The sequence below is a fragment of the Ctenopharyngodon idella genome, chromosome 17 (assembly GCF_019924925.1).
Source record: "Ctenopharyngodon idella isolate HZGC_01 chromosome 17, HZGC01, whole genome shotgun sequence".
Classification (NCBI taxonomy): domain Eukaryota; kingdom Metazoa; phylum Chordata; class Actinopteri; order Cypriniformes; family Xenocyprididae; genus Ctenopharyngodon; species Ctenopharyngodon idella.
In genome coordinates, this window is record NC_067236.1 from 26,339,203 (window position 1) to 26,358,253 (window position 19,051).

Here is a 19,051-nt window from a genome sequence, read left to right on the forward strand (position 1 = left end):
TTCTTTGATGAGCATAAGAGACTTTTTACAACAACATATAATCTTACCGACCCCAAACTTTTGAAAAGTAATGTAACTCAACCATTTCTTTACGTATCTATAGATATTTAATTAATTAATACAACTATAGTTGTAAGTAAACTTAACTCCGATTTACAGTTCAGTTTTTTTTACTAAGGCCCTGTCCACATGAACACAGGTATTTTCAAAACCGCAGATTTTTCTCTGCGGTTTGGCCGTTCGTCCACACGCAAATGCAGTATCCGGTCACTGAAATCAAACCTTTTTGAAAACTCCTGCCAGGGTGATTTTTAGAAACTCTGGATGCAGATGGTGAAACGGGAGATTTTGGCTTGTGACGTCAGACCCGGAACCAGTAATCAGAGATTGTATATTATAGGGAGATGAGAGGGTCTGTATCTCTTACCATTGGAGAAAGCGTAACGGCTAACTTAATCACGTGCAGCACCTCTCAGCCTATCGTGTAATGGCAGCGACATCAGTCGCAACATTCCCTAGTCTGCCTTCTCTTAAAAAAATACATTTTTATTAAGCTAAAATCTACATATAGTTCCCAACGAAAGTATTGTTTAGTGTAAAACATGCTGAAGATTAGCGAACAGGCTGTCGATTAATTAAATGATTAGCTGTTTCCCCACAAAAGCTGTTTAATCAGCATAGTGAAGCCTCTCATCCATTGACATCCATTCAAAAAACAGCTTCTGGTCTCCTTCCCTGCATGCCGCCAGAGGCGGAGCGTTAGCATTAGCCATTACGCTTTTTTGGCTAAAGGTTGCAGGCTTGCCTTCCGGTGGCTTTGCCAGTAATAACCTTTTTTCCAGGCTTCTGATCGGCCAACGTGACTTTACGGTTAGGGTTATATCGCCACCTGTTGGTTTGGCATGCTCTTGACACCGCTTTATAGCGTGTTTTTGCGTTTTCATGTGGACGCAATTTTTTTTTTTTTTTTTTTTTTTTTTTTAAACGAAGGAGGAAAAACGTGTATGTGTGGAGTAGGCCTAAGTGTTTCTGATATTGAGTTTGAATGTTTCAGCTCCCAGCTTTTCGTGCGATTTTATGAGAAACCATTTATGTTAGAAAATTACTGTTTTTAGATGTTGGAATTTCATTGGCAAAATAGTATGACATATACATATACTATGACATATACTTTGTTCTTTTAAAAATAAATTTACGAAATAGTTACATCTGGAAATTTGATACATATCACACTTATTTGTCTTCCTTTCTTGTTTTGGGGTGTTATTGTTTACACTTGGTACTGCAAGTATAAACGTAAAATCCGATTTGGTCCCACTTTATATTAGAGAATCTGTTAATAAGCATCAGAGTTTTCAATTAAAACTTCTCACTAATTATTTAAATCAGAGGTCCCACTTTATATAAGGTGTCCTTAACTACTATGTTCTTAAAATTAAATTAATAATTTGATACAATGCACTTATTGTGTACATACACGTTTTTACATTGTACTTACAGTATATTTTAAAAATACCTGCATGTAATTACATCTATAATCAATTTCTGTAATTTCATTACACCTTAACCAACCCTTAAACCTACCCATACCACCAAACCTGGACCTAACCTTACCTGTATCCCACCTCAATAGCAGCAAAAGTGTTTTGCAATACAATATGAACACAAACAAGTACATTGTACTTATTTTTTGATGTAAGTACATAGTAGTTAAGGACACCTAATATAAAGTGGGACCTCCGATTTAAATAATTAGTGAGAAGTTTTAATTGAGAACTCTGATGCTTAACAGATTCTCACCCTTTAAAACACTGTCAATGTGATGCTGGAACCTTGAAAACATCCTGTGTAGTATTTAGTTTAATTTGTATTAATGTTATGATTGCATGCAAGGTAGCACATGGGCTGCTCACGTTTTATATACAGTTACATGGCAAAAGATCATATGATCCAAAACCTAGTTCCATGGTGTGCAAATGATTTGTCAGCATTGCTAGACACTAGAATTTGCTATTTAGTTGTTTAGCAGATGCTTTGGTCTATGTTTATTATAGGGTCTGCCTGGAGTAGCCTTGGTTTAAGTGGCTTGCTCAAGGGCTCAATGGTGATAGTTCATGAATCGCCTCTTGTGGGATTCAAACCTAGAACCTTATAGTCACTCTGTTTCCAGTAACTTCTGCTTTAAGATATACTTGGACATGACTGATTTGTCTGAAGACTCAATTACTATTTTTCAGTTCTTGTGTAAGTTTGTGATTACTGGCTGCATCTCTGGAGTGCCTTGTGCTTTAATGGGAAGGACATGCTGCTGATTTACACAGACTGGCATTATCAGGAAAAAAGAAAAGAAATTGTATTCCAGCTTGGATGTCATATTTAGCAACCTTAGCACCTCTGGTGAATGTACGGATGATTATACCCTAAGGCTGACAGCTAAAATAGACCAATGTTTACTCGGATATATTGAAAAAATTTATTAGAATTAGATACAGTCCTTCATATTGTAGCAATTTTTTTTATTTGTTGTTGTTATTGTTAATTTGTTTCTTTTTTTAGACATCAGTTTAAATGTGTCCAAACTAACTTAAAGTTGTAACTCTTGCTTTGCTCCAATATATTATTATTATTATTATTTAAATAAATCCTATTTTATTTATTTTATTTTATTTTTATAAACCCTATTTATTTTTTTATTTTATAAACCCTATTTTATTTCATATTATTTTATTTTAATAAACCCTTTTTTATTTTATATTATTTTATTATTATAAACCCTATTTTATTTTATTTTATTTTATTTTATTTTATTTTATTTTATTTTATCACAAAACAAATGGTGAACTCTATGTTCCTGTTTGTTCATTGGTCGTTGACTTGTATGCTGGGAAAGATACTGGGACTGTTTAAACTTAATATTACAAATGAAATTACCATTAACACCATGTAATTGCGAATTGTTTCTGTAATCACATGAACATCATCTCACTTAAAGATGGGTTGGTATTGAACTATATCTAGCATTGGAAAAAAAAAAAGGCGTCTCAGCTCTCCTCTGAGCAGTGGAGATTCGAAGAGATACGAAATGGTGTGCCGGCTCCTTAGAGAGGAGAACAGTAAATCAGAAGCTGCTTGGGCTCCACCAGTGCATGAAATGGCTGCAGTAATGAATTTGCGGCCAGCACATTAGCATGCTTTAGCCTCTGTTTCAATTCTTCTATTGAGTTCTCACTTCTGATAATCGACTCTCTCATATTCTAAAATGCAAATTGCGTTCTTATCACAGCAAAGCTAGTAATAAATAGACAGTTCCAAATGAAGTTTTACAGCTCCAGCACTGAAAACTCGTGTTGAAAATGATTGCCTGGTATATTTGTGTCTGGATATTGTGGTTGTGTTTTATAATCGTAACTTTTTGCTCATTTGAAGATATTAATAAGTAAAATTTGTTTGTGATTCAAACCCATTTCTCTTTGTTTGTGCATTTCTGACTCAACCAATATTTTGAATTTGTGGTCTAACCTGTTGGTTTGACCAATGGTACATTGGGTAGTTTTCTGTAAACTTTTATCATTACTTGTGCATTCATTATTTTTGCATTTTCAGCTGAGGATTTATGTGGCACAGAAATTATTTAAGTAAGAAGGTCTAAGAATTTTTTTGACCATTTATATAAAAACAGTCCCACTTACACAATAGTCAGCCCTGTAATATGGAGCCTCATCTGTTGTCATAAACTAATACAATCAAAGCTTCAATGAGCATGAAGGGCCTCTGACAAGCTGAACATATGATCAGTATTTCACACTGATTGTGGCTGATTTTCAAATAACTCATTGCATCACAGTAATGTGCACTTTGCTGACCTCCCAGCTTTAGCTGCTTTTGACTTTCCACATTGTTTGCTCCTTCATATTGTGGATGATGGGGTAGCGGGGTGAAAGAAATTGAAAAAGGAACGAGTAACAGTGTTTGAACATTAAATTTGGCCTGATCACCTTTTAAACAAATAAATGAACAACCACTTCAGCATTAAGTTCCACAGCCTCTGGAAAGGAAAGGGAAGCTAACATGACAAAGTGTATTGATTTGGCTCACAGAGCATTCAGTAATGAAGTGTGGGATTGCATAATTCAATCCCTATTGCTGCAGATGAAATCTGGGATGTCTGCTTTAATTAATTGAACGTAATGCAGCTGCTGCTAATGGCACATTATTCTTGAGGGCTGTGGTACCTATGAACATTTCTCAGATGCTATCAGATTCTGATGTCTCTTTTAATTTTATTTATTTATTTATTTATTTTTTATCATTTTCTGCTTGCTTTTGATTTATTTATTTATTTATTTATTTATTTATTTATTTTTTTATGCTGTACCCTAAGGAATGTGAACTTTTGTAAGAAAATTTTGGAAAAAGTGGTTGTTTAAGGATGTCCAGGTCACATTTTACCCTCCAAATCAATAGTTGTAATATGAATTTGAAGTATCGTGCATTATGCCTGTTTTTTTTTCTTTTTTTTTTTTTTTTGCATGGAAAAAAATGTACATATATTGTATCTAATAATTTGTATTAATATAATGTGTAATAAATATAATATACTAATTTTAATCAATAATGATTTATAAATAAGATAATAGGAATGTAAAGGGGAAATGTCATAAAATGTTATAATGCAAGCAGTCTTAATAGTCCAAAGGTAGACTTTACATTATTTCCTGTCAAACTATTAATTTATCTTGCAACACTTTACAAAATGATTCCATTTGTTAACATTAGTAAACTACATTCATTAACATGAACTAACAATGAAAAATACTTCTAATGAATATATTAATCTTAGTTAAAGCTGCAGTTCGTAACTTTTTTTGGTTAAAAAAAGATTTAATCACCATTGGCAGCGTGATTTATTGTAATGCTTTTTTCCTCAGTTGGTCAGAACAAAAATGGCAGACATGTTGCTTACTTGTTCAGATGACATTTTCCGGTGAAAATTCTCATTTTGGTCATACTTCCAAGAAATAGAATCTGTGATTCCGAAGCAAACATTAGATTCATCCGCGCTGAGGAGCCGTGCCAATGCACAACCCACATAAAGATGATAATTCCACAAATAATTGCAATTGCCGGTTTCAAACAGAGATGGCGACAAAGAGGCAAAACTTACAGACTGCAGTTTTAGTTTTAATTCCAACATTTACTAATACAGTTATGAAAATCTGTTAATATTATTTAATTGACCTGAGCTAACATGAGCTAACAGTTAAACAGTTGTACGAATATTAATAAATACTGTAACAAATGTATTGCTCATTGTTAATGCATTAACTAACCTTTACTAATGGGACTTTACTGTAAAGAATTACCATTTATCTTAACAACCAATATGCCATTTGAAAGTATTAAATGTGCAGTGCGTAAATTTTAGCGGCATCTAGCTGTGAGGTTGCGAATTGCAATATAGAGAAGCTACAGTGGCCAACATAGGACAAAGATGTCGTCGTCTGAGACAGAAGAGAGTAGCCAGTCAAGCAAACGTGCTCTGTAGAGCAGTTTGTCCGTTTAGGGCTACTGTAGAAACATGTCAGCTTCCATGTAAGGGGACCCGTGGTGTATGTAGATGTAAATGGCTCAATCTAAGGTAATAAAAACATAACAGCTCATTATGTGTCTTTATACACCACTGAAAACATAGATATGCAGTGGTGTAACTTTGTTTTAAAAAGTGGATGGGACAGGAATGTGTGTGGTGGGGGGATGTATTGTAATTGTATCATTGCAATAATAAATGCACAAAATTTATTGACATAGACCTCATGTTTAATATGATAGTTTCGTCCTTACATCTACTATAATACAATATATTGTTAGTCTCGAGAGTATTTACATTAGCCAATAAATATGTGGATCTGCATTTATTATTAGATTGTCCTGATGGACTAGGGGTGAAACACAAACGAACAAATTGCTAATCAACTAGAGATGTTTCTTTTGTATTAGTATACATCCATGCCGCGAGATGTTTCAAAAAGTGGTGGGGACAATATCAGCCCTGGCAAAAAGTGGTGGGGACATGTCCCACCTGTCCTACCTGTCCCACCCGCAAATTACACCTAAGTAGTTATGTATATTATATTGCATTTCTGTCAGTAGATCCTCCTAAAATTTACACATTGCACCTTTAAAACCCAAAATTCAGTATTTGAAATCCGTTTTGGTTGCACTTTATTTTAAGGTGTCTGCGTTACAGTGTAATTATACATTTAAGTACTGAGTAATATTAATTAACTACATGAACTTAATATAGGGTTAGAATTAGGCGTTGGTTTAGTCTTAGTTACATATAATTATGCATAATTTATAGTCATTAGCAACTACATGTAACATGTAACAAGGGCATAAAAAAGTGTTACTCTGTTTTTTCCTCTCATAAATATTTTGCACACAAAAGTTGGACAACCTGGGCTTATAATGTTTATATGCATGTCACCAGCCTAATAAACAAAACCCTCTGCAAGCACTCCAGGTGCTTTGTATTTATTTCAAACGTTGCCTTTTGACCCCGTCTTATTCTTTTAATCAATGCTAATCTTTCTTCTGGTGTATTTGGGCAAATAGGCTAGTTAACATCATGACTAAGGAATCTCTGTTGCTTGTCTGGAATAATAGCAAGCTCATTTCATTCTATTGAAAACACACCAGGTGGAAAGAGACTCCTTTCAAAAGTTACAAAGGGGCTTCACAGCATGGCTGTAAATTTGGTATGTCTTCCTGTCTTCCATACCTAAATTTAAGAGACCATTGAATAATACTTGCCAGTATTTCTAGCACTTGCACTGAGACTCAACAGAGGCAGCAAACACATGGTCTCATGTTTAACGACATGCTGTACGAAGCAGATGTGTAAATCGTAAGGGCAAAGTAATCCATGAAGGTTTTGTTGGTTTTAGCTTTGTTTCCATTTGTTTGATGGCATCACCACTAAAGGGCTAAGTGCATCTCTGTTCTATTTGGGCAATTCATTACTGTATGTTAATTTGTTGCTAGCGCCAGGAGCTAGCCAAACAGACCCCACAGCCCTCCATCTGGCCAAGCAATTTCAAACTGAGATGGGCGGTAGTAGGTGCTGCTTGCAGAGGTGGGGGGAAAGATGAATAAGTGGGGCTTTTTAATGGTCTAGTGTGCATTTATTGACTGCTGGGAATTTTCTAAGATTGGGCAGCCGCTAAATTGCCCGCTCCCTCAGAGTTATTCATGAAGTCACAATGTAAAGCAATAATTGCCTGGCAATAGTAGATGCAATTTCTATGAACGCATGTCGCTCCACTTTGCTTACAAAAGGAGTGACTGGCTAAGCCGCCGTGTAATGATGGAAGTGCATAGAGCATCTTTTCACCTCAAATGAAAGTCATCACAGAAGAACGAGCCGCCATTTTGCGCCTTTCCTTCACGCAAAGGTGTATAGACCTTTCATATGCATGAAATCTCTTTATTAAACAAGTAAGGGAGAGAGAAATGGGTAGACAGAACATTATCATCACATTTTTATACCTTTTTATAAAGCTATTTTTGTGGTCTTTAAGCTGTCTGGAGGTGTGATTCTTTGGTTACTTGATCAATAGGGTTGTAATACATGACTCCAGCATTTTAGAGGTCATTGATTTGTACTTTTACCCCCAAAACATGTTTGCTATATGAGAAAAAAGTCGATGAGACTCTCACTTAAAATGAATGGTTCAGCAAGCTGTAACACCATACCAGTGTGTTGTCTCTGAGGTGGCATTACTACATGACGGGGGATGTTTTTATTCACTTTCAAGTAGTTATCTAAAGAAGCTATCTGCTAGCTCAAATATCTGAGGTTGCGCTAGCTGTAAAGAGCTTAAGTTATCTTATTTCTTCTCCCATATTGATTTGTATTGAGCCTTATGTGTAAAATTGTATTGGTAAAGCTTTTATAAGTGACACTAGCATCACTGAATGGAAAAAATGCCAGAAATGGTTGTTTTAAACGCAAACACTCTCCCTTTATTTGTGTTTTCAGTTGTCCTTCAGTTAGCAAGCTTAGCATACTAGCTTAGCATAGTGCTACCTTTTTATGAAAAGCTATTCTGAAAAGCTACAAGAAGATATTGTCATAAGATATTTGAAGTGTATATTGTTTACAAGGGTGAATGTTTTACACTAAGCTAGTTCCTTTTAGAATATACTTTCTCTGCCACCCACAGGTTTTGAGTCAATGAATTGTTCTCCACTATCTCTCTCAATGTCTCTGGCACTAGAATTATGTGTGGATTTGTGAGCTGATTTGTATTTAATATTATTAGGCACCGATGATGTGAGGACCCTATTGTAATTGCTCGGTCAATTCTTCTTCTTCTCCGAAATGAATCGCATTTTGAGGGCCTAAACATGCTCAAAAACTCATGAAACTTTGCACATGCATCAGAAGTGGTGAAAATTTACGTCTGATATGGGTTTCAGAATTTAGGTGTGTCAAAATGGCTCGATAGCGCCACCTACAAAATTTCAATTAAGTGCCCTTTGCGCTACGTTTCACGTACAAGTATGACATTCGGTACACACATGTAGTGTACCTACAAAAAAAGTCCTGGGAGCAAAATCTGAAAACCCAACAGGAAGTGAGATATTTTGAATTTTCTCTGCAAAATTTTTGCAGTTTTTGCCATTTCCAGATGTTGTACTTTAACAAACTCCTCCTAGAACTTTAATCAGATCAATATCGTATTTGGTCTAAATGCCTTTGTGATGTTAAACTGTCATAGCGCCACCTGCCGGCACTGTTATTAACTCCGCATTGAAATGTATCCAGAACAACATCATATTTAGTCAGTCTAATCTTAAGGACTTAGCCTTGACTTTTCGTTGAAGGGCGTGTCCGTGGCGCCCTGACAAAATCTGATGTTTCGCCATGAAACAGGAAGCTGTTGTAACTCAGGCATACTATATCTGATCTGCCCCAAACTTCACATGATTGATAAGAGTCCTGGGCTGAAGACATCTACATGGCAATATTCACTTAGTCATAGCGCCACCTGGTGGCAACAGGAAATGGCATGATTTACACTGTAATTCACTCCCAGAAACACATTTAAATATGCCATGAAGTACCAAACATGCTAGAAACACATTAAATCATGCAACACTTGGCTAAGTGCTAATGTATGCAATTAACGCCACGAAACAGGAAGTTGTTGTAACTCAGGCATACAATGTCCGATCTGTTCCAAACTTCACGTTTGATAATAGTCCTGGCCTGAAGATTTCTACATAGCAATATTCAGTTATAGTCAAAGTGCCACCTGCTGGCAGCAGGATGTGTGACACGTCAAAATGACTTTGTCATATTTCGCCTATATTTGCCGCTTAAATGCATGTCGCCCACTGTTTTCCCAAGGCTACCGGGTGGCGGTGGCCCCGGGTGCGAGGGCCCTTTCAACACTGCTTGCAGCTTTAATTCTTATTGTTTTTGGTTTCTTAAATGGAATAAGTAATCAAGACTTGAATTTAAAGAGGAAAAAAAAGGATGAGATTCAGTTTCATGTGCCACTTTTTTCTATATGTTGAATAATAAAGAAATGGCCTTATAATTTCAGTTTAGTGACAGAGTGTCCATAAAGACAATTTTATAGACCCTGAGACCCAGAAACATCGTTCTGTCTATAATTAGAATGTCTGGATTATTTATGCCAGTGCTTGTTTTACACTAATAGCCTTTAGATGGTTTGCAGTGTGTGTTGTCTTATTTACCATGCATGGGGTTATTTATTTATTTATGCATTTATTTGTGCATGTTATTTATTTATTCATTTGTTTGTTTGTATATTCATTTATTTATGCTGGGCAGTCAACTTTGTACCATGAAATTTTATTAGATTTTCAGTATTTTAAATTGCATCATAAACTATTGGTTTTTATAAATGTATTTACTTATTTATTCTTGATACCGAACAGCGTATTGATGCGCTGAGGTTAACAGTTTGTCTTAGCATGTCAAGTTTGTGACAGTATTGCTAATTTATGTTTTCTTTGATGTAAGACTGATCATTATTCTTTGGTGTTTTGTGCACAGTGAGAGCAGGGACAGCATAAGAGGAACCTCTGCTGCCTCCCCATTAGTCCCCTGGCAATAACATGCTCTGATGATGGTCCTACAAAGCATTTTTCAAAGGCCATCTAATGGCTTCTGCCTGCTGCTGAAATATGTCATTAATGTCTGTGGCAATTACGAGAGTTGTCAGAGCTCCGGCTTTGTGCCGCTCTGTCTACGGATGAAAGGGTTTCAGGAAGAGAGAGAGAGGTATGGAGGGAGGTAGGGCTTTTGGGGAGGAGGAAGAGAACAGTAGAGGAGGTGATGGGGAGGTAGTGGGAATTGCTCTACTTGGGTATTAATTGCACAGGGCCTCGTTTCCTCCACAGAGCAGCGATGACAGACTGTACACGCCAAAAGTGCTGCAAAAGGGAAACGTGATGTTTCACTTAGGGATATTTAGGACAACCAGTTTTATAAACCTGTATAAACTGTCTTGTTTTGGTTAGATGCATTTATTGGGTGCATTTTTAATGCTGTAATATCAGTAATATCAATCCACCAAATAATCCTATCATATTTGACATTTTAAATTATTTATTTATTTATTTTGTAATAGCTGATGATAGTGAAACTGTAAGATCAATGGCTACGTTTGTTAATATTTGATATCGTTTGTTCTTTGTATTGTTTTCCTATTATTTTCCGGTTCTGTGGCCTTGTTAATTTTGCTTTAATTTAATATGCAATACTTGAGTGAGTGAGTGAGTGAGTGTGTATACTTTATATATATATATATATATATATAAATATGTGTGTGTGTGTGTGTGTGTGTATGTATGTATGTATGTATGTGTATATATATATATATATATATATATATATATATATATACACACACACAGTCAAACCAAAAATTATTCAGATATCTTTGATATATTTTTATTAGTGGGTGCAGGACACTATAATTCATTTATGTAAGTGAGGATAGCAAAATAAAGTAAACTGTGACATATTATACCCAAAAATTCTTCATACAGTGGACTACCAGTAAAATTAATAAAAATTTGGGACCAAATTTTTTTCACACATTTTGACCTGATCATGTTTTGCTTAAGTGTTATCTGACATAATTAAGATTATTTTTTTTCTGACACAGTTTAACTTAACAGTTTAACTAGATCTTGTCATATTTTATTATGAAATGTTCAAGGTGTCTGAATAAATTTTGGTTTCACTGTATATGAGTGAGTGTGTGTAATATATATATATATATATTATATATATATTATATATATATTATATATATATACACACACACACTCATATGTATACTCACTCATATACAGTGAAACCAAAATGTATTTTGGTTTCACTGGAATACAATTTATATTTCACAATAGTAATAGGAATACAATTTATATATATATACGAGAAGGCCTGGCTCGCAGTCTCCGCTCTCATTCATCCCAAAGGTGTTCTGTCGGGTTAGGGTCAGGACTCTGTGCAGGCCAGTCAAGTTCCTCCACACCAAACTCACTCATCCATGTCTTTCTGGACCTTGCTTTGTGCACTGATGCGCAGTCATGTTGGAACAGGAAGGGGCCATCCCCAAACTTGGGAGCATGAAATTGTCCAAAATGTCTTGGTATGCTGAAGCATTAAGAGTTCCTTTCACTGGAACTAAGGGGCCCAGACCAACTCCTGAAAAACAACCCCACACCATAATCCCCCTCCACCAAACTTTACACTTGGCACAATGCAGTCAGTCAAGTACCGTTCTTCTGGCAACCACCAAACCCAGACGGACTGCCAGACAGAGAAGTGTGATTCGTCACTCCAGAGAACATGTCTCCACTGCTCAAGAGTCCAGTGGCGGCGTGCTTTACATCACTGCATCCGATGCTTTACATTGCACTTGGTGATGTAAGGCTTGGCTGCAGCTGCTCGGCCATGGAAACCCATTCCATGAAGCTCTCTACGCACTGTTCTTGAGCTAATCTGAAGGCCACACGAAGTTTGGAGGTCTGTAGCTATTGACTCTGCAGAAAGTTGGCGACTTCTGTGCACTGTGCGTCTCAGCATGCGCTGACCCCGCTCTGTGATTTTACGTGGCCTACCATTTCATGGCTGAGTTGCTGTTGTTTCCAATTGCTTGTTTCCACTTTGTTATAATACCACTAACAGTTGACCGTGGAATATTTGAGTGAGAAAATTTCATGAATGGACTTAATGCACAGGTGGCAACCTATCACGGTACCACGCTTGAATTCACTGATCTCCTGAGAGCGACCCATTCTTTAACAAATGTTTGTAGAAGCAGTCTGCATGCCAAGGTGCTTGATTTTATACACCTGTGGCGATGGAAGTGATTGGAACACCTGAATTCAATGATTTGGAGGGGTGTCCCAATACTTTTGGCAATATAGTGTATATATAATTATAACATTTTTTTTTTGAGACATCAATATTTTTATATATTTCTATGTACTGTCTGTCTGTCAACCATTCTATTTATTAACTTCCTTTCAATCTATTCGTTCTTTCTTTCTGTCTATCTGTCTATCATAGCAAAACAGATTGTTAAAGAAACTAAATTGTTAAAAAAAAAATCTCAAAATGCTAATTATCTAAAAATAGCCAGGTAGTTTGGAACGTATGTGGTTTTAAGGTTTAATTTAAGTTGGAGTGTTACTCTTGTTAACTGTAGCTGTTTTGTAACTTACAGTGTTGGGGGTAACGCATTACAAGTAACTTGAGTTACGTAATCAGATTACTTTTTCAAGTAACTAGTAAAGTATTACCTTTTCAATTTACAACAAAATATCTGTTACTTTTTAAAAATAAGTAACGCAAGTTGACTGACAGCTCTCCTGTCCCATGTTGAGAGAAATAAAGTGCAGAGGTGTTGTGCGTGTTGTGTGAACATGATGGTTATTGTAGTACTAGATTAAATGTGAACATGCATTTATTCATCTCACTTGCACGAAAACATTCGTTATTCCTCAAAATGAATAAAAACAGTGAAATGCAATCTCAGAATTTTATGCAAACCTGTAATAATTAACTATATTAAATTACACAAATATACTTCATGCATTTAATCTCACTTTATTAACCATGATCTAATTCAACTTTACTAATAAGCAAAAATTACTTTAGATTAGATTTAGAAATAAGAGTGTTGAACTTCCTTCTCCTGTATCTTATTCTTCTTCAATCCAGAATGGCAGCAGTTGAAAGGTTTGTTTGAGCTGCGCCCTCTACAGTACAGGCATAAATATGAATTTCCTTCAGCCTGAGGTGTATTCATTTCACTTTTGGTGTGAAAGGGCCTTAACATTAGCCAAAAATAGTACTTTTTTGTTGTTATTAAAAAACAAGCAAGCAAGCCCAGTCCAGGTGAGAAAAAGTACCTCAAAAGTAATATAATGCAATTAGTTACTTTTTTTACGGAGTAACGCAATATTGTAATGCATTACTTTTAAAAGTAACTTTCCTCAACACTGGTAACTTATACTTTCTTCGGTGTATTCTCATTTCTATAGTCCTAAAGGTTGATATCTCTGCAATGCATGATACAACCAGCAAATTTCAACAGGGAACATTTTGTACACCCCGAATCTTCCAATAGTCTTTTTGGTGAGGTGTCTTAAGTTGAGCAGAGCTCATAGCAAAAACTTTGTTTGTCCATTCTTCCATGTGTGTGGGATCTTTTCATCTATAGAGCTCGCTCTCCTGCTTACCCACATAAAGTCAACGCTTTCTGCTGATTTTGCCTGTCTTATTACACTCTGAACATGTGAAGGGCTTCTCCTGTGCCTCCCTGTGCCGCTCAGAGGACTTGATTGGCTGTCACACTTGTGTTTGCTGAACAACTCCTGTGACAAAAGACTCTTCAGCATTGCCTTGATGGAAGACATGATTGACACCTCATCAGATACGACGAGCACTCTTGTGTTATTTCACTCTCCACTGGCTCACGGTAAATTGCTGCAGTAAATGCTGCCCTTTTTATGAATATAGTTTTCTGAAGAAATAGGTCTGCCTGGAGTTCCCATTCTGTGCTTCTTTGAAAGTTAGCATATGTTTGTTGATAGATTTTAATAGATTTTTCTTCCTCAAAAGCTAAGGGTCAGCCAGCTGCATGCCACAGAGTAGGTCGTCGCTTGAATGCCAATGCGAATCAGCCAATCCCAGAGTGGCTTCCCCTTCACACCCTGAAAAAAGCTGCCACATTCCTCCAGGCTGCCCCTAATGGACTGGCCATGCAAATGCAGTAGCCACGGGTGGCTGGGAGAAACGTGGAGTTGGAATAGTGAAAGAAATGGAGGAAGTCTGACTGCCTGCCAATAGCGTCTTCCATTGCCAGGACTGTAAGATGGCAGGTGGCACCGATTTCTCTTCCTGGGGGATTAGCCAGAGAAGAATAAAAAAGGGTAGACCTCCTCTTCTTATCCTTTTTCTCATGCCGCCTTCCCTCCACTTTGCTTTATTGGTTCCACAGATCCAGTATAGAAGGTGTTGAAGATGAGCAGGCAGAGATCATGACTGTTATTACTGCCTCCTTCGTCTCTTATTAGCCCTGCCTTTCTCCTCGACACATCCTCACCATCAAAAGCCTGTTTGGGCTCTGGGCTGGGAAGGCGAGAACCACATGTTTAGTATCCTCTGAAATAAAGTGTCTTCTCATCACCCTCGTAATTATCTCCGAGCTGTCACATCCTATTGGCTTCTCCGGGCACAGAAAATGGGGTTTTGTGCACGCCACAAAGCCGGATGGCCTAGGCTGCCGTCGGTGGCGGCAGTGCTAAGCTCGAACAGTGCAGTAGAAAATGCCCATAGGACAACCTTCAAATCTCCCATCCACTGCATGTGAGGATTAACAGCAAATCCTGCCTGACAGAAGTGTGTTTACTCTCCCCTCGACATCCTGTCAGAAATATCAGCTCAATCCAAAGTTTTTTGGTCCTGAGGAGGTGTTGCCTGAGGAAAGCACTTGAAAAATAAACACACACAGGTTAAATGAAGATTTTGGAGGTGGGGTACCCTAAAATCTTGTGGTGATTATGGTGCCAAGGCAAGATACAGTATGACATGACTCCCCTCCATCCACAAAAAAAGCATAATTATTATATTTACATAAAAACAAACCAACCAAAAACAAATGATCGAAAATGAAATGCTTACATACACAAAAAACATATATGTGTATGTATGTGTGTGTGTGTGTTTGTGTGTATGTATATATGTATATATATATATGTGTGTTTTATGTATGTATATATATATATATATATATATGTATATGTGCTGTATCGCAAATAAGCTGAAGGCTGAAGGTCGTTGTTAGGCACAACGCGAAAATAGTCCCTGACCGTGAACAGCAACACAAGTTACATTATTACGCCATTAGATGGCGGCAAAGACAGTTTTTATGAGTGTGTCAGTCAGTAGCGAAAACTTTTACATTGAAAAGACTGAATTGTTGTGAACACGGAACAAGACGCAACTGATAAATGCTTTGACTAGCGCTGTCAGTCATGGGAAAACCCCTTATCTGTTAAAAAGGACAGGATAATACTTCGGACATTTAAACAGATGTTTTATTATGAACATAGGGCTGACCTGAAGGAAAATGCTAAATCTGAATGCAGGTAATAAACTTGCTCACACAATCTTTTTCTCACAATACTTTTCTACATAATACAGTAAGCTTCAATGAACAATATCAATTAAGAACATACAGTTTACGTTGCTAAGAGTGGTTGCTAAGGGTGTTGGGTGAAGCGGTCATAGCCGTGTTTTATCATGAATAAACACAGCTATTGACCAATCAGAATCAAGGACAGGAACTAACCATTATATATATATATATATATATACGTACGTACATACATACATACTCATAAAAAATTCTAGGGGTGCCAATAATTGTGGCCAACGTGTTTTGGAGAAAAACATTTATTTCATAATGTGATCTCCCCCCCCCCCCCCCCCCCCCCCCCACTTTCAATTCTTTTCCTTCAATGAAAGGTTAGATTTTTGCTAATTTTATGAATTAAAGATCAAAAGGATAAACAATGCAGATTTATTTTTATAGTCATCTTTGATCATATTTACCAATAATTCTGACCACCACTGTATATATACTGTATATATTTCTTTTTTAATAAATCTGCAAAAATGTCAACAATTCTGTGTTTTTCTGTCAATATGGGGTGCTGTGTTTACATTAATGAGGAAAAAAAAATGAACTTAAATGATTTTAGCAAATGGCTGCAATATAACAAAGAGTGAAAAATTTAAGGGGGTCTGAATACTTTCCGTACCCACTGTACATATGTGTATGTATAATATATATATATATATATATATATATATATATATATATAAATAAAGAGACTTCGTTCAAAAACATTAAAAATAGTAATGTTTCCAAACTTTTGACTGGTAGTGTGTGTATATATATATATATATATATATATATATATATATATATATATATATATATATATATATATATATAATATAGTATTTGTTGGTCTAGCGGTATGATTTTTGTTTTCAATGTTAACTGTCCTGTGACTGTAAACAACTTTTAATAAACCAAGCAAAATGAAATGTGGTATTTGGCTGCATTTTATTTGATTAAAATCTATTTTAGGACAGTCAAAGTTAACTTTAATAATTAAAAAAAAAAAACTCTAACAGGGGGCAAATAAAGATGCATGTAATTTATGATATTTTAATAATTTGCTTTGATTTCTGTTCAGAAACAATATACATGCCAACTATTTAATTTGGCAAACATATTGTCTTTAATGTTTTTTAACATGAAAATATACTCTGTGTATGTGTTTTCATTATTTATAAGGACACAAATTTATATAATGACATTACACTGGTATTACGACGTAAACATGAAATATGAGGACATTTCATGAGATTTCATATTTAAAATAGCTTTAAAAACATACCAAACAATGATTTATTAAAAATATAAAAATGCTAAATGTTTTCTGTGATGGGTAGGTTTAGGGGTAGGGGTAGTGTAGGGGGATAGAATGTACAGTTTGTACAGTATAAAAACCATTACGCCTATGGAATGTCCTCACTAAGATAGCAAAACAAACCTGTGTGTGTGTGTAATGCCTAATGTGATGAACTTTAAAAAAAAAAAAAATATATATTGTTTTTGTTCAGCGAATATATTTGCTTATGGTGACAAGTCTGTGTACTGGATAAAACAAAAACTGGACTTACTGCCAATAATTTGTATCAATTTTTTGAATCAAGGTGCTGAACACAGTTCTGGTTCGTTGTGGCTCAGTTTAATCCCTGCACACACATCCTGACATATGTATATATAGACTCCCCACCCAGTATAATTAGGTGCATGTGGACTTTGTCTTTTGAGGGATGATTCGAATCGGATCGACCAGCCTCATATGCGGCCCCATTTGGGGCACAAAAGACTGTCTTTTGTTAGGGTGAGAGGGTTAAGAGAGCTCATTTCACGGCAGTTTATTTGCTGTGGTCCCAAAGGGACGTCCCTCCAAGAGTACTATCAACTCCACCAGCTGGTGTTGGGACGGGACGGCACAAAGACCCCCGTAAAACTGATGTCCCATTTAAACAGCATTTAAGACAAATGAGATGACCGGGAGGGAATATAGTGTGTTGTGCGTGTGTTTTTTTTTTTTTTTTTTTTTTTGCCTGGTAGCAATGATGCAGGCAACTTATCAAAATGAAGTACTTTTATGTTGTCCATTCTTAATGCTAATTCACAGCAAATTAATATGCTAATTCATAATAGTGTTTTTGCTTCTAGGTTTTCTTACAATGCCTTTTTGGTTAACACTTCAAAATAACTTACAATTACAAGCTATTAACTAACAGAAAAAAATATTTTTGGACGTACTATGATAATTCCATCATTTTTTTGGAATACCTTGTTTTTTAATTTGGTAATCATACTTTTGCCATTGAATATATAAAATTGTCATGGTACTGCCATGTTATCTGTTTTTTTTTTTTTTGTTTTTTGTTTTTTTAAAGATATGATTATTCAATGGTATTTGGTTATTTGAAGTATTGTGAATTAGCGTATTGTGTACTATAAATACTTAAGAATGTATATAATAATAATATTTATTGACTACCGCTCAAAAGTTTGGGGTTGGTAAGATTTATTTATTTATCTATTTATTTTTTATTAATGTTTTTGAACACAAGACTACATTTATTTGATGTAACAGTAATATTTAATGTTATGCGTAACGGTTTTTAAAAAAAAAAATTTAAAAAGTGAATTGATTTCTGTGATGGTAAAGCTGAATTTTCAGCAGCCATTACTTCAGTCTTTAGTGTAGAAATAGAAATTATAGTATAAATACAGTTTCATAAATTATTCTAATATGATGCTCAAGAAACATTTCTTATCAATGTTAAAAACGGTTGCTGATTACTATTTTTGTGGAAACATTTTTTAGGATTCTTTGATTAATAGTAAGATCAAAAGAACAGGATTTATTTGAAATGGAAATCCTTTATACGTTATAAATGTCTTTACTGTCACTTTTGATCAGTTTAATGCATCCTTGTTGAAAGTATGTATTTCTTTAAAAAAAAAAAAAAAATGCTCTTCCTAAACTTTTGAACAGTAGTTGTATAAATGAGAATTGTGAGACCTTTATTTAAATTATTTTAAATAGCTCTAAAAATTTATATAAATTTGTTTGAATGTTTCTTTCTTCAGGTTCACAGGCGTTCGGCGGAGAGGCTCCGTGACTTGTGTTGTATGAACAGAGGCACCTTCATTAAAGTAGGGCAGCACCTGGGAGCCCTGGACTACCTCCTGCCTGAGGAGTACACCAGCACACTGAAGGTCCTGCACAGCAGAGCACCTCAGAGCAGTATGGAGGAGATCAGCCAGGTCATACGAGAAGATCTGGGAAAAGAGGTTTGTTTTTCTATGTGTCTGAGAAAGTATATGCATCA

The 19,051-nt window shown here is 35.7% G+C and overlaps 1 protein-coding gene across 2 annotated transcripts in view; it reads left to right on the forward strand.

Moving 5' to 3' along the window:
• Positions 1-19,051, forward strand: part of adck1 (aarF domain containing kinase 1) — a 168,691-nt gene that overhangs the window by 34,580 nt on the left and 115,060 nt on the right. For both annotated transcript variants that reach the window (XM_051867793.1, XM_051867794.1), the window contains exon 4: positions 18,810-19,013. In XM_051867793.1, coding sequence (XP_051723753.1) covers positions 18,810-19,013 — 204 coding nt within the window. The remainder of the gene's footprint in view (positions 1-18,809; positions 19,014-19,051) is intronic.